Here is a 14,598-nt window from a genome sequence, read left to right on the forward strand (position 1 = left end):
ACAAAATGTGAGGTTCTTTGCATATAAGAATTTTATCATATCTCTGTTTTGAGAATTCCCTAAATTGTGAGGAATCTAACAGTGGTACCGGTCAACCCGGATTAACAGATTCTCTAAGAATGTGGATGATTCTAAAATCCACAGGCTGGGTGCAGTGGCTCACGCCTGTAATCCCAGCACTTTAGGAGGCCAAGATGGGCAGATCACCTGAGGTCAGGAGTTCGAGACCAGCCTGACCAACATGAAGAAACCCCGTTCTCTACTAAAAATACAAAATTAGCCAGGCGTGGTGGCACATGCCTGTAATCCCAGCTACTCGGGAGGCTGAGGCAGGAGAATCGCTTGAACCCGGGTGGTGGAGGTTTGCGGTAAGCCAAGATCGCACCATTGCATGCCAGCCTGGGCAACAAGAGCGAAACTCCGTCTCAAAAAAATAAAATAAAATCCACAAAAGGTAGCTTTACTTTGATAGGCAGGCACTTAAGCATAGGGAATAGAAAATCCAGAGTAAAGCCCAAGTCCAAATGTAGGCCCAAATGTAGACCTGAGAAGCATTTAGAGTGAAATTAAGCCCTAAAAAATCAGGTCCAGGCAAAGACAGCCACAAACCACTACCATATAGTCACACGTAGGCAACAAAGGCAACACTCCTTTCCTTAGCATCTAACCAGCACTACTTTGTCAATTTCTTAAATTAAACTCCACTGCCAGTCTCATTCTGGTATTTCCCACAGACATGAATAAGCAAAAAGTATGAAGCTCCACCCAGTGATTAGGGAGCCAGTGAATTGACTCATGTGGCCAAAACAGAGGCTGTATAGGACAGAATAACTGTAATCAGTGCTACCCCATATTCAACTAAAGAGTCTCAAACAGAAATAGAGAAAGTGTTAAGTGGGCCAGGTGTGGTGGCTCACGCCTGTAATCCTAGCACTCGGGAAGGCCAAAGCAGGAAGATTCCTTGAGCACAGGAATTTGAGACCAGCCTAGGGAACATAGGGAGACCTTGTCTCTTAAGACAGAAAGACGGACGGACGGAAGGAAGGGTTGTAAGCGTTATTAAAAATTTGAAAACTTTTGCTCGTATATATGGAAATTTTATCTAAAATTCCAGGAAAGCCAGGGGCTTCTAGATTACATATACAAAAATGGAAAGAACTGCTTTATCTGCTAGATTAAATATTGGGCTTTTCCTTTCTAACTACTAACCTCTGAAGTCAACAGGAACTGATCAGAAAAAGCATTTTTCTCCCTCCTAAGGAGCTCATACTTTCATGTTCTCTTTAGGGGGATACACTTTATCAGCTACCAGCACCCAGAGATACGGCATAGATCATTTAAATAAGACCTCATTTAGAAACCTAGATTTCTCTTTTTGATGGTTCTGGTATATAAGCAGAACTCTTACATATATACGTTTACATTCTAAATTAGGTTGTTTATTTCAGATGCTTACATCCTTAACAAATCTCTTTTAAGATTGGATCAGAAGTGTTCTCAATAAGGAGGAATTAATTTGCTTATCTCAAAGTAAGCTGTTTCCCAAAAGGTTATCAGGGAATCCAAGAGATTCCAAGATCAACTAAATCTAGAAGTTGGGAGACCTGGTTTGTGGTGGGTTTTGTTTTGTTTTGTTTTTTTTTGAGACAGAGTCTCGCTCTGTCACCCACACTGGAGTGCGGTGGCACAATCTCAGCTCACTGCAACCTCCACCTCCCGGGTTCAAGCGATTCTCCTGCCTCAGCCTCCCAAATAGCTGGGATTATAAGCGCCAGCCACCACTCCCAGCTAATTTTTGTATTTTTAGTAGAGATGGGGTTTCACCATGTTGGCCTGGCTGGTCTCGAACTCCTGACCTCAAGTGAGCCACCCCCTCGGTCTCCCAGAGTGCTGGGATTACAGGCATGAACCACCATGCCTAGCCACCTGGTTGGTTTTGTCCTTACGTTGGTCTACCTGCCGAAGATGGCATTAATCTGGGGTGTACTTGGGGAGCAAAGCAAATGATGCTTGAGTTGCAAAAAAAATCCCAATCCCTAATTCTCAGCCCAAAATTCAAATAATTCCAATTTAGAGCAATAACTCTGATTAGCAGTGAATCTCTCTCTGAAATATCCCAAGATGAGCAAATGTTATTGAAACTGTAAGGCTAGGGGCCTGGGAAGAGATGAAAAATCACCAAGCATTTAAGTAAAGCTTTGGCGGGCCTCCAATTTCTAACAATGCTATGATGTGTTCCTCTAGCTTCTCCCTCCCTGAGCCTCCTGTCATCACACAGCACTGAGGCAGAGGTCCAACAGGCAGCATCAGCTACCAACAGGCAGCAAGGAGCCAGAGCACTGGAATTCAACTACAAAGTTCAGGGGACAAGCTCAAGGCAGGATTGATTCAGTTCCTCCAACGGTTAGAGACAAGGTATGAAAGAATCAGCTGGGGGCCAAACCCAAGGGCAGGGGCCACTCTTAGCTAAATCCCTCCCAGTGACTGCAACAGAACCCTCTGGGGAGCTCAGGAAGGGGTATGCTGAGTTCTATAATATAAGCTGCCATATATTTTGTAGACAAGTATGGCTCCTCCGTATCTCCCTCTTCCCTAGGAGAGGAGTGTGAAGGAAGGAGCTTAGATAAGACACCCCCTCAAACCCATTCCCTCTCCAAGAGACCTACCCTCCACAGGCACAGGTCCCCAGACGAGAAGTCTGCTACCTTCATTTCTCATCCTTTTACTAAACTCAGAAGCAGTGACAGCAGTCAGGGACAGATGCACATTTCTCACACCTTCCCCTCATCTAAGAGACAACAGGGAAAACTACAATCAAAGCTCGGTGCTCCCTCTGGAGATTTTTAAATCCTTTTTTATTCCATGAGAAGTCGTTTTTAGGGAGAACGGGAGTTCAGACAAGCTGTATTTCAGAAATGCTGTCGTAATGGTTTTTAACACCTTTTACTCTTCTTACTGGTGCTATTTTGTAGAATAAGGAACAACGCTGACAAATTTCTGGGGCTTTTTATACACTTTTTTTTTAACATCTCAAACTTCTATTTTTATGTTTAACATTTTCATTAAAATTTTTTGTAACTGGAGCCACAACGTAAGAAATAATGGGGAAAAAACTGCCTTGTTTCAACAGTTTTTGCTAATTTTTAGGCTGAAAGATGATGGATGCCTGGAGTTTACCTTCTGTTTAATTAAAATCAGTATGTGTCTAAAAAAAAAAAAAAAAGAATCAGCTGGGGGCATAGTTAGCAGAAAGAACAAGTAATTTTGATCAGAAGATTCATGATTGATTGATCCTTAGCTCCATCCCTCACTAGCTGTATCGTTTTGGCAAAGTCACTTCACTCCTCTAATTCTCATTTTCCCTAGCTATTAATATTAAGAGGATAAAACACCTTTACTTACTTCAGGGTTATTTTAAGGATTAAGACAGATAAGAATGTGCTTCATAAGCTATAAAACTATTGAAATATTAGTTACTCAAGGTAACAAGTACTTATTGGATACTTCTCATGTGCTATGTGCAACACTTAACAGAGAAAGTAGCATAATACAATCCCAGTCCTCAATGAGTACTGTAACAGAGAACATCGATGAGTGAACACACAGGCATCTCTTCAAGGCAGTATGAAATACAGATGGAGTTGCAATTGATTTAATCTGAGGAACAGAGGTCAGAATCTCAGGAAGGTGATACTAGAGCTGGGCCTAGAAGGTGAAGTGGGTGATGGTCAGGCAGAGGAGGCTGGGACGTGCATTCTAGGGAGAGAAATAAATAAGCAAGGAGGTGTGAAAGTACAGTGTTTAGGGAGCAGTGAGTTGTCTCACATGGCTATAGTGCAAGCTACAAAAAACAGAGTGCTTAGAAATGAAGCTGGACAGGTAGGTTGGAAACTCTGCAAAGTGCTTTACATCATGACAGAGTTAGGTGACATCAAACTCTAGAGGCAACTAGTAGCCATGGAACAAATTTACAAAAGGAAATCACGGCTAGACGCGGTGGCTCATGCCTGTAATCTCATCACTTTGGAAGGCCGAGGCAGGCAGATCACAAGCCCAGGAGAGCAGCCTGGCCAATATGGTGAAACCCTGTCTCTACTAAAAATACAAAAATTAGCCAGGCTTTGGTGGCACATGCTTGTAGTTCCAGCTACTCAGGAGGGTGAGGCAGGAGAGTCGCTTGAACCCAGGAGGCAGACGTTGCAGTGAGCTGAGACTGTGCCACTGCACTCCAGCTGGGCAACAAAGCCAAGACTCCATTTCCAAAAAAAAAAAAAAAAAAAGGAAATTACAATTTCTTTTCTCCTTACTTCTCTCTTTCTTCTTTGTCCTAACACTATAAACAATAAGACATAATATTTGCCCTCAAGTGATAATATAGCTGAAAGACACACCATGTATATAAACACTCTGGATGCTTTAACAAAAGCACATAAGGAGTATAGTCAGGGGCACAAAGAAAGGTTAGTCAGTTCCACATCAGAGAAGTTGGGAAAATACTTATTGAAGAGGTGTTAAGTTTGTGTTATCCAGGCAGAACAAACTTGGCGAAGGTATTCCAAGCACAGGGAGCAGAATGAACAAAGATACAGAGTCATAAAATAGCATGGCACATAGTTCAGCAAGAACTCAAGGTATGAGGGAAACTTGGTGCTATGAGCCTGGAAAGGTAGGCAGCAACCAGAGCCAGTTCTGCAAGGGTTAAGAGCATGGTTTCTAGACGTTAGGTTGCCTGAATTTTAAAATTTCAGTTCTGCCTTTTTCTAGCAGCATGACCTTGAACAAATTACTTACCCTCTCTAAGTAATTTATAAAATGGGGATATTAACAGAACCCACAGCATAAGATCACTGAAGGATTAAATGAAATAATCCATGTAAAGGACTTACTATATAGAATGTCTGATTTGGACTAGGCATGGTGGCTCATGCCTGTAATTCCAAGACACTGGGAGGCCAAAACGGGAGGATTGCTTGAGGTCAGGAGTACAAGACAAGCCTGGGCAACATACCAAGACTCCATCTCTACAAACACACACACAAAAATTAGCCAGGCACAGTGGCATGTGCCTATAAACCTAGCTATTTGGGAGGCTGTGGTGGGAGGATCACTTAAGCCCGGGAGTTGGAGGCTGCAGTGAGCTATGATTGTACCACTGCACTCTAGCCTGGCAACAGAGTAAACCCTGTCACACACACACACAGAGAATATGTCTGATTTACAGGAAGTCTTCAAGATACTATTACTACCACTGTTATTATAGAAAACTTTATTAGGAAACTATTATAATGGTCAAGGCAACAGACACAGAGGCCCTGAACAAAAGCAGCGATATAGAGATAGAGAGGAGAAGACAGATGCATGCAATCTTTCTGAGCTACAAGTGATTGACTGGACTTGGTAACAAGGGAGAGATTATAGGCAGTACTGAATCAAATAGGTTCCTAACTTGGACAACTAGCTACATGGTGAAAATACTTAACAATTTAGGGTGTGTTCAATAAAAGCTATGGCTAGGTAACATACAGATGAATGTGTAAAATACACCATGATACTTGCCTTTGGATTAGGCAAGAATCCAAGAAAAGGCTCTATCACTGCCTCCTTATACAGATCTTGTAGTGTGAAAATCATGCTAACCTGCAGTACCCACTAAACAAGTGGCCCTAAGAAGCCATGTTTGATTTATGTAATCACCTCCTTACCCACGGTTTACTGAACTATAGATGGACAATTGGCCCATGGAGGAAAAGAAGACCTAAGCCCATCAGACTTTCTGTGTTTGTGCATTCAGAATCACGTGGCCTCAGGGGTTTACGTCACTGTTTGAGGCACAGCCGCCATGGCTCACTCATAGCAATAAAAGAAAAGCAGAGAAATGAATATAGGAGGCACATAGAAGTAAAATGAAAGAACACAAGGCCCCATAAACAAGAAAGACCTGGGTTGGCCAGGCACGGTGGCTCATGCCTATAATCCCAGCACTTTGGGAGGCTGAGGCGGGCGGATCACCTGAGGTCGGGAGTTTGAGACCAGCCTGACCAACATGGAGAAACTCCATCTCTACTAAAAGTACAAAATTAGCCGGGCGTGGTGGCGCATGCCCGTAATCCCAGCTATTCAGGAGGCTGAGGCAGGAATATTGCTTGAACCCAGGAGGCGGAGGTTGCAGTGAGCCGAGATTGTGCCACTGTACTCCAGCCTGGGCAACAAGAGTGAAACTCCATCTCAAAAAACAACAACAACAAAAAAACACAACAACAACAAAAAAACAAGAAAGACCTGGGCAGCACAGTGAGAACCCATCTCTCCAAAAAAAGTTAAAAATTAGCCAGGTGTGGTAATGCATGCCTGTAGTTCCAGCTACTCAGGAGGATGAGGTGGGAGAATCACTCGAGCCCAGGAGGTTAGGGCTGCAGTGAGCTGTGATCTTCCCACTGTACTCCAGCCTGGGCAACAGGGTAAGGCTGTGTCTCAAAAAAAAAAAAACCAAAAAACAAAGAGAGTGAGAGTAGTTTTCTGATAACTGTTTAGTTTTCATAAAGCCCAGCTGCATCTAGACATCAGATTCTGTGAGATCATCCCATATCCATTTCTACTTGTGTTTCTTTGCATCCCATGCAACAAAACAATCCCAGCGGCTACAATGGATGAGACTGCCCAAAAAGAATACAGAGAACGAAACCAAAAAATGGCCAAGGTTAGGATCCCGGGGAACACCAACATGGAAGAGTCAGACAGAGGAAGAAAAGCCAGTGAAACAGGCAGAAAAAAAGGCATTCATAGAGGAAAGAGGTAATTCAGGAAAAAGCAATGTTCTAGAAGTCATTGTAAGAGAGGGTTTTAAGGAGTAGACAACAGTATCAAATGCTACAGAGAAATCAAATAAGAGGAAGATAAAACTAGGCTACTGGATAGGGCAATTAAGGGATCACTGGTGACCTTTCCCTTTCCCAGAGAAGCACTAATTATTATTATAATTCAAAAACTTTGTTTTCAGATTCTAACTGCCACAGTAGTCATACTGTTTATCTTTAGGTGAGTCTTAACATGCCTCTGTTTTGGTTTCTCTTTTATTTAAAATAATAATACCATAATAATATATTATTATTATATTTTATATATCTAATATATAACAATTATTATTATTATCTTTAGGTGAGTCTTAACATGCTTCTGTTTTGGTTTCTCCTCTATTTAAAATAATAATAATGATAATAATAATCTTCATCCAGCCCTAACCATTCTGGAAATATTCTGTATTTCAGACTACCTGGTGGTAAAATTCATGTAAAAATTCATCAAGTTAAACATTTAAGATTCATGCACTTTAAGAGAAAGAGACAAAATCCCCCTTTATCATCCTTCCATAGTATTCAGATTAAAAAATAAAAATACACTAGGCGTAGTGGCTCACGCCTGTAATCCTAACACTTTGGGAGGCCGAGGTAGGAGGATCACTTTAGCCCAGGAGTTTGACACCACACTGGGCAACACAGTGAGACCCTGTCTCTATTTAAAAATAAATTAATTCAGGGACTGTTGTGGGGTGGGGGGAGGGGGGAGGGATAGCATTGGGAGATATACCTAATGCTAGATGACGAGTTAGTGGGTGCAGCGCACCAGCATGGCACATGTATACATATGTAACTTACCTGCACATTGTGCACATGTAACATAAAACCTAAAGTATAATAATAATAAAAAAAAATACAAAAAAATAAAATAAATTAATAAATTTTTTTTAAAAAAGAAACAGGCTTTTAAAGTAATGTATAAAGCTAGGAGTAACCTGCTCTTTGAATTTTTTAAATCATCCCACGGTATCTTCAGCCTCTGCCTCTTGATGTAATGGTAGGTAATACTGTCTTCACCAAGAAGCAGATTAATACAAGTTTCCACGCCATTATGACTATATTAAGTTTTCAAAAAGCTGGGCATGGTGGCTCATGCCTGTAATCCCAGCACTTTGGAGGCTGAGGCAGTAGGACTGCTTGAGCCCAGGAGTTTGAGAACAGCCTGAGCAACATGGCAAGACCCCTTCTCTATTAAAAAAGAAAAGAAGAGAAAAGAAAAGTCACATGTGTATCTTCATAGACTCGAGCACACAGCAAGCAATTTAAACCATCTGAAAGAAGGAATGACAGATCCAGATGAGAACAGTGAGAGGTGCTGGGGCAGCATATATATGAAGGGGCCCTACCTTCATTAAGTGCTTGTTGACCCACTTGGTGAACGTTTTCTTCTGAACCCGGTCCCGTTCATCTGTAAAGGAAACACAGAGAAGACAACGGCTTAGTGCTACCCAGGTAACAGGTTACCACCCTGCTGCCCTGCCCACACCTCTGTTTCTCTACAACAACTTACCCACATAACTGTGGGACAGTGACTTCTTCTTAGGAAGGTTTGGCCTAGCTGAACTTCCTCTTTGGTCCTGATCACGTTGTCACTTTACAAATTAGACAGAATCATCACGTGCCTCAAAAATCATACCATGGCAAAGTCTCCTTAGCACGATAATTTGAGCAGAGCAGGGAGCGGACTGATTCCCCACTTCCCTCACAACAAGCTTCAAAAAGCCAAAGCCGCGACACCACCAACAGACAGGGTGGCCTTGGCATTTGGGACACACATATTGCAGTGGTTAAATTTCACTCTTCATGTGCTGATCTGCTTGAGGAATGCCCAACTCCCTCCCTCTCCTATCCCAGTAATTCCTTCATTCCAATTTCTTTACCAGCCATTATCAAAACAATCAAACTCTCAAAGCTGCCCAGTTTACCCCCACTGCACATCTCTTCCCTCTCTACCTTCTCCTAACTGTCATAGCAGCAAACTCCCTTTCTTTCTCCAGTTTTTTTTTTTTTACCTCTTTAACAGAAACATGACTGTCAATGCTTGACAATGACTGCTCCACAGAGGCCTTATCATGTAAAGGACTTACTTTCTCCGACTCCTGCCAATTCCCCAGAGCCATTTCTAGACCAGTGAGCCATCAGTCCTGGTCCTTTTCTATTTCTGAAAGCCCACACCATCCCATATAATCTCTTGTTCAAATCATCCTCACTGTCATTGACCATGCCCTGTGGACTATCCCCTTCCACATGGCAAATCTACCTTAGCCTTCCCTGATGACTTGGTTCATTTATCATCTCTACATATACATGAAGATATATGTGACAATGCATCTGTGCCTACTTGGCTCCACTGGCACTCATCTCCAATTCATGTCCAGCCACCACACCGCCACATTTTGGGCCTTAATCCTTCCCCAAACATACCTATTTAGCACTTACCATTATCAGTCTCTCATACCCTCTCCTAATCATTCTCAACCTTCAATCACTCCATTCTTATTTTACCCTATTCATTAAGGACATCTACAGCCGGGCCTTGGCATTTGGGACACACATATTGCAGTGGCTCATGCCTTGTAATCCCAGCAGTTTGGGAGGCTGAGGCCGGCGGATCACTTGAGCTCAGGAGTTGGAGACCAGCCTGGCCAACATGGTAAAACCCCACCTCTGCTAAAAATACAAAAATTGGCCAGGTGGTGGTGTGCACCTGTAGTCCTAGCTACTCAAGAGGCTGAGGTGGGAGGGTAGGAGGATCACTTGAACCTGGGAGGCGGAGGTTGCAGTGAGCCGTGATCACACCACTGCACTCCAGCCTGGGTGACAGAGTAAGACACAGTCTCATAAAAAGAAAAAGAACATCTAAGATTATCCCAGTCCATGCTAGACAACATGGTTATGCAATTCAAAGCTGCCCTCACTAATACCCCAGGGACTCTCCCTGCCTAACTGCCTACTACTACATTCACCACGACAATCTGCAAACCTAAATTACCATAATTGCCCGCTGCTTGACTCTTCCATATCTTTTCCAAGACAGAGAACATTTCAGAAGAAAGTTGCAGAGGTATATAAATTTGGTTCACTAATAATTCATACAAGCTTCAGCCAGGTTCTCTCTCCCCAAGCCCAGTTATTTTCTTCTTATTGATCCCCTAGGAAAAGCCAACATACTGCCATTCCAAACAATGTCAATGCTTGTTCTACATCCCAGGTGAATATATTTATCTACTTATTTTTTCTGAGTTTATAGCCATTCAATAAGCACTTTCTTATCTTGGTCTCTGGTTTTATCCTCACATCCTTCTTTTCAGCCTTGAATCCTTTCTTGCTTTGCAAGGAACAATTTTCTTCCTACTATAAACTACAGCACTAAGGAATGGACCTTAGAAATTATATAGTCGAATTCTCTGCTGACACACAAATCCCTTCAACAACAAAGAATCATAAGTTCACGCTGAAAGGTCTCTCCAAATCTCCCATAAATCTACAATATTCTTGATGTTTAAAATTTAGGATAATAGAGAATTCACTAACTCGTAAGACAACGTACCAATGTAATAATTCTATAAAATGTCATAATCTGCTTTCCTTATAACTTCTGCCTATTGACTCTCATTTGGGACTGTTAGAAGTATTATTATTAGGCCGGGTGTGGTGGCTCACGCCTGTAATCCCGGCACTTAGGGAGGCTGAGGTGGGCAGATCACCTGAAGTGGGGAGTTCAAGACCAGCCTGACCAACATGGTGAAACCCCGTCTCTACTAAAAATACAAAATTAGCCAGGCATGGTGGCGCATGCCTGTAATCCCAGCTACTCGGGAGGCTGAGGCAGGAGAATCGCTTGAACCCGGGAGGCGGAGGTTGCAGTGAGCTGAAATCGTGCCATTGCACTCCAGCCTGGCAAGAGGGTGAGACTCCATCTCAAAAAAAAAAAAAAAAAAAAAAAAGTATTATTATTAGACTTAAAAGTTTAATCCATCTTTCACTTAATGGAGTCTTGAAAGTTTCTAAAGCCCGGATTCTCATTAGATTTGACCACTGTCATTCCAACATATTTTGATCTTTTTAGATGCTGATTCAGTTATCCAACATCTTCATCATCCTTTCCAAGCCCGTGTCATCTGCAGACTGAATCAGAATCAGCTTCCAACTATAGTCTCATCGAAATCACTGACACTTTGCTCATACTACTTATTTTCCCTTCATGACTGGCTACTTCTCTTCCTCTTCATCTCTCAAATGGTATTTATTCTTTAAAATCCACCTCATTCATTCACTCATTTATTCTTTTTTTTGTTTGTTTTTGAGACAGAGTTTCGCTTTTGTCACCCAGGCTGGAGTGCAATGGTGCGATCTCGGCTCAGTGCAACTCTGCCTCCTGGGTTCCAGCGATTCTCCTGCCTCAGCCTCCAGAGTAGCTGGGATTACAGGTGCCCACCCATCATGTCCGGCTAATTTTTGTATTTTTAGTAGAGACGGGGTTTCACCATATGGGCCAGGCTGTTCTCAAACTCCTGACCTCAGGTGATCCACCCGCGTTGGCCTCCCAAAATGCTGGGATTACAGGCACCTGGCCTCATTTATTCTTTAAATAAGAGAAACAACTTCAAAGCAGTTTGATTAAGTGCTATAACAGGTAAGCACAGAGTGCTCACGAACACAAGAGGTTAAGCCTACCTGGGTAGGGACAGGAAATATGGGGGACTTAATGAAGTTTCCAAGAGGAGTGACTCTATCTAACCTTAAAAGATGAGTATAAGCCAGAAAGAGAAGGGAAGGAATAAAGTTGCTACATAAAGTTATAGCTAACGCAAATTCATGGAGACAAGAAAAAGCTTATGTTCGAAGAACTGCACAGAATTAGGAATAGCTGAAAGACAACTAGGTAGTGGCGAGATAGGATGGTATGGGCCAAATCATGACCTTTCATGACAAGCTTAAGGAACCCGAACTTTATCCTATAGGTAAGGGGAAGCATTGAAAGATTTTAAATTGGAGAATGACATGCTCAGATTTGTGTTTAAGAAAAATTTTGGCTGCCTTTTCTGACAACTCCAGTTCTCAACAGTCTCTGTGTCCTCCAAATATCTACGTTACTTACTGGGCTAATCACTCAATCAGCACTTATATAATTATATAGTGTTCTGAACTTTCAATATGTTTATTCTTATATTACCAGGGAGATCATTAACTCCTTGAAGAGACCATGATTTACTTTTTTGTATTTCCCACAACTTGCAACACCTAAAGCTCTACATGGTAAGAACTAAAACATAAAACCACCGGAGAGCGCTCTCAATCGGCCAAGTATGATTAGAAGACTGGCAAAAGAAACACACAAAATGAAATCAGAACTGAGTTACCTACAAGAATCCAGTTCAATATCTAAAATCCTCAAAACCAGGCCAGGCAAGGTGGCTTATGCCTGTAATCCTAGCACTTTGGGAGGCCGAGGCAGAAGGATCACTTGAGCCTGGGAGTTTGAGGCTGCAGCAAGCTATGATTGTGCCACTGCACTCCAGCTGGGACAACAGACTGAGACCCTGTCTGAAAAAACAAAAACACAACACGCCAGTATCACTTGTGTGCTGAGATAAGAAGGCATGGTGGAAAAATTAGAGCTAACTAAAGTTGTGTCCATTACATTTTCACACGATATCAGGCCCACTGTGCTTCACTATATTCATTACCTTCATAGCCAAAAACAGTCTGATTCTAATTTTAAAAATTCTCACTCTAAAGAGAGAAGTGTTTTTTCTTTTCTTTTTATAATTTCTTTTTTTATAAAAGCTATGTATGTTTGCTGTAATAGGTCAAACAACATACAGATGAAAAAGGAAAAAATTAACAGATCTTCTTTTAAACTAGTAAGTATTTAAAGGAGGTGGAATTCATTTGGTTTCCTTTTAGTCCACTGCCTCATTTCACTTAGACCTGAATATGTGAGTGGCATGATTCTTTTTAATTTTACTATCCATAGGCCGGGCACAGTGGCTCACACCTGTAATCCCAACACTTTGGGAGGCTGACGCGGGTGGATCACGAGGTCAGGCGTTCGAGACCAGCCTGGCCAACATAGTAAAACCCCGTCTCTACTAAAAATACAAAAATTAGCTGGGCGTGGTGGCACACACCTGTAATTCCAGCTACTCGGGAGGCTGAGGCAGGAGAACTGCTTCAACCTGGGAGGCGGAGGTTGCAGTGAGCTGAGATCGCACCACTGCATTCCAGCTCAGACAACAGCGCAAGACTCCATCTCAAAAAAAAAAAAAAAAAATTACTATCCATAAATTATTCTGTTAATCTACCAAGCCCTTCCATAATGGTAATGTACGAAGGAAACCTGATGGTCTCATACCAATCATGCTTCCAAAAGCTAAAAAGCTGACTTTAAGCTCAGGAGAAAGACGTTTAAGTACTTATTGTAAATATAATCATTAAAGGCAACATGATTACAAGCCCTTCCCAAGACTAGCTAGCCTGCTTAGAGCTGAGCCATAAGCTCCTCAGAAAAGGGTTTTATAGAATTCCTTTGCCCCTAAGAGCTGGAAGATCAGGATCCTATGTTGGTATGCCCATCAATTACATGAAAGTTCTTTCCTGGTTTAAACTTCAGGATAAAGAATATTACAGTGCCTGGAGTTTAATATCTTAATTTTTAGCAAGGAAATCCAAGAAGCAACCTTAAGAATTATGCTGACCTTCAGAATAACAGCTCAGACTCTCAAACTATTTAATAAGTTTTAGATTGGCTCCTTGCACATAAATCCCTAGTTTAACTCCAGGCCTAGCAAAGATCTTTCTGCCTAACATTGAAGGTTAGGCAGAAAGATAAAACTGAGGTAAAAGTCTCAGAAAGTATCCTTTTGTGAGAGGAAAACCAGCAAAGAAAAGGCAATATTCATTTTAATGTTCTTTATAATCTCAGCCCCACCAAAGGCTATAAACAAATAAGAGAGAGCCCACTCCCCACCACCAGCATCTCTACAGAAGCAGAGAACCCAATTGCCCATCTAATTTTCAGATTTAACACTTTAAACCTTATTAATTACTTGGGGGTTACTGAATTAGAAGGCTTAAATTAGAAAAATTTGCTATTTGTTGTTGTTTTGAGACAGGGTCTCATTCTGTTTCCCAGGTTGGAATACAGCAGCATGATCATAGTTCACTACAATCTTGAACCCCTAGGCTCAAGCAATCCTCCTGCTTCAGCCTCCCAAGTATCTAGGACTGCAGGTGCATGCCATCATGTCTGGCTAATTTTTAAATTTTTTGTAGAGACAGGGTGTCAGTATGTTGTCCAGGCTGATCTCAAACTCCTGGCCTCATGTGATCCTCCCACCTCAGCCTCCCAAAGCGCTGGGATTACAGACATGAGCCACTGTATCCGGCCTAATTAGAAGGATTTAATACTTGTTTCCAACTTTACTGATCTTCATTAACAAAGGTCTCTGAGCATCGTGCTACCAATACCTATCCTAATTTTATTTTAGTTTCATTGCCAGAGTTGTCCCTTTTCAGAACCTAAGTCAGTCCTTCTACCTAAAATCTGGATCTCATCGCTGCTGTTCTCCATAGGAACCTTAATCGAACAATACTCCCTAGTCTGTATATCTTCAACTGCTCTCTCTCTCTCCTGGTTCTCTCCTGTTGGCTTCTGAACAAGTATGATGACAACACTCAGACTCCACTTCCCCACCTCCTATTTATTCCATGTGACCTGGATTCCAGCTCCACAAATTCA

At 42.0% G+C, this 14,598-nt stretch overlaps 1 protein-coding gene across 8 annotated transcripts in view; it reads right to left on the minus strand.

The window, feature by feature from the left end:
- LOC129040038 (microtubule-actin cross-linking factor 1) overlaps positions 1-14,598 on the minus strand; it is a 379,189-nt gene that overhangs the window by 246,398 nt on the left and 118,193 nt on the right. For 6 of the 8 annotated variants that reach the window (XM_054493938.2, XM_063665707.1, XM_054493981.2 and 3 more), the window contains exon 2: positions 8,201-8,262. In XM_054493938.2, the coding sequence (XP_054349913.1) occupies positions 8,201-8,206 (6 nt within the window). In that variant the 5' untranslated portion in view covers positions 8,207-8,262. Of the gene's footprint in view, positions 1-8,200; positions 8,263-8,364; positions 8,442-14,598 lie in introns of those variants that run through there. The other 2 variants (XM_054493945.2, XM_063665708.1) reach the window with 2 other exon arrangements.

Source organism: Pongo pygmaeus, chromosome 1, assembly GCF_028885625.2.
Source record: "Pongo pygmaeus isolate AG05252 chromosome 1, NHGRI_mPonPyg2-v2.0_pri, whole genome shotgun sequence".
NCBI classification, from domain to species: Eukaryota; Metazoa; Chordata; class Mammalia; order Primates; family Hominidae; genus Pongo; species Pongo pygmaeus.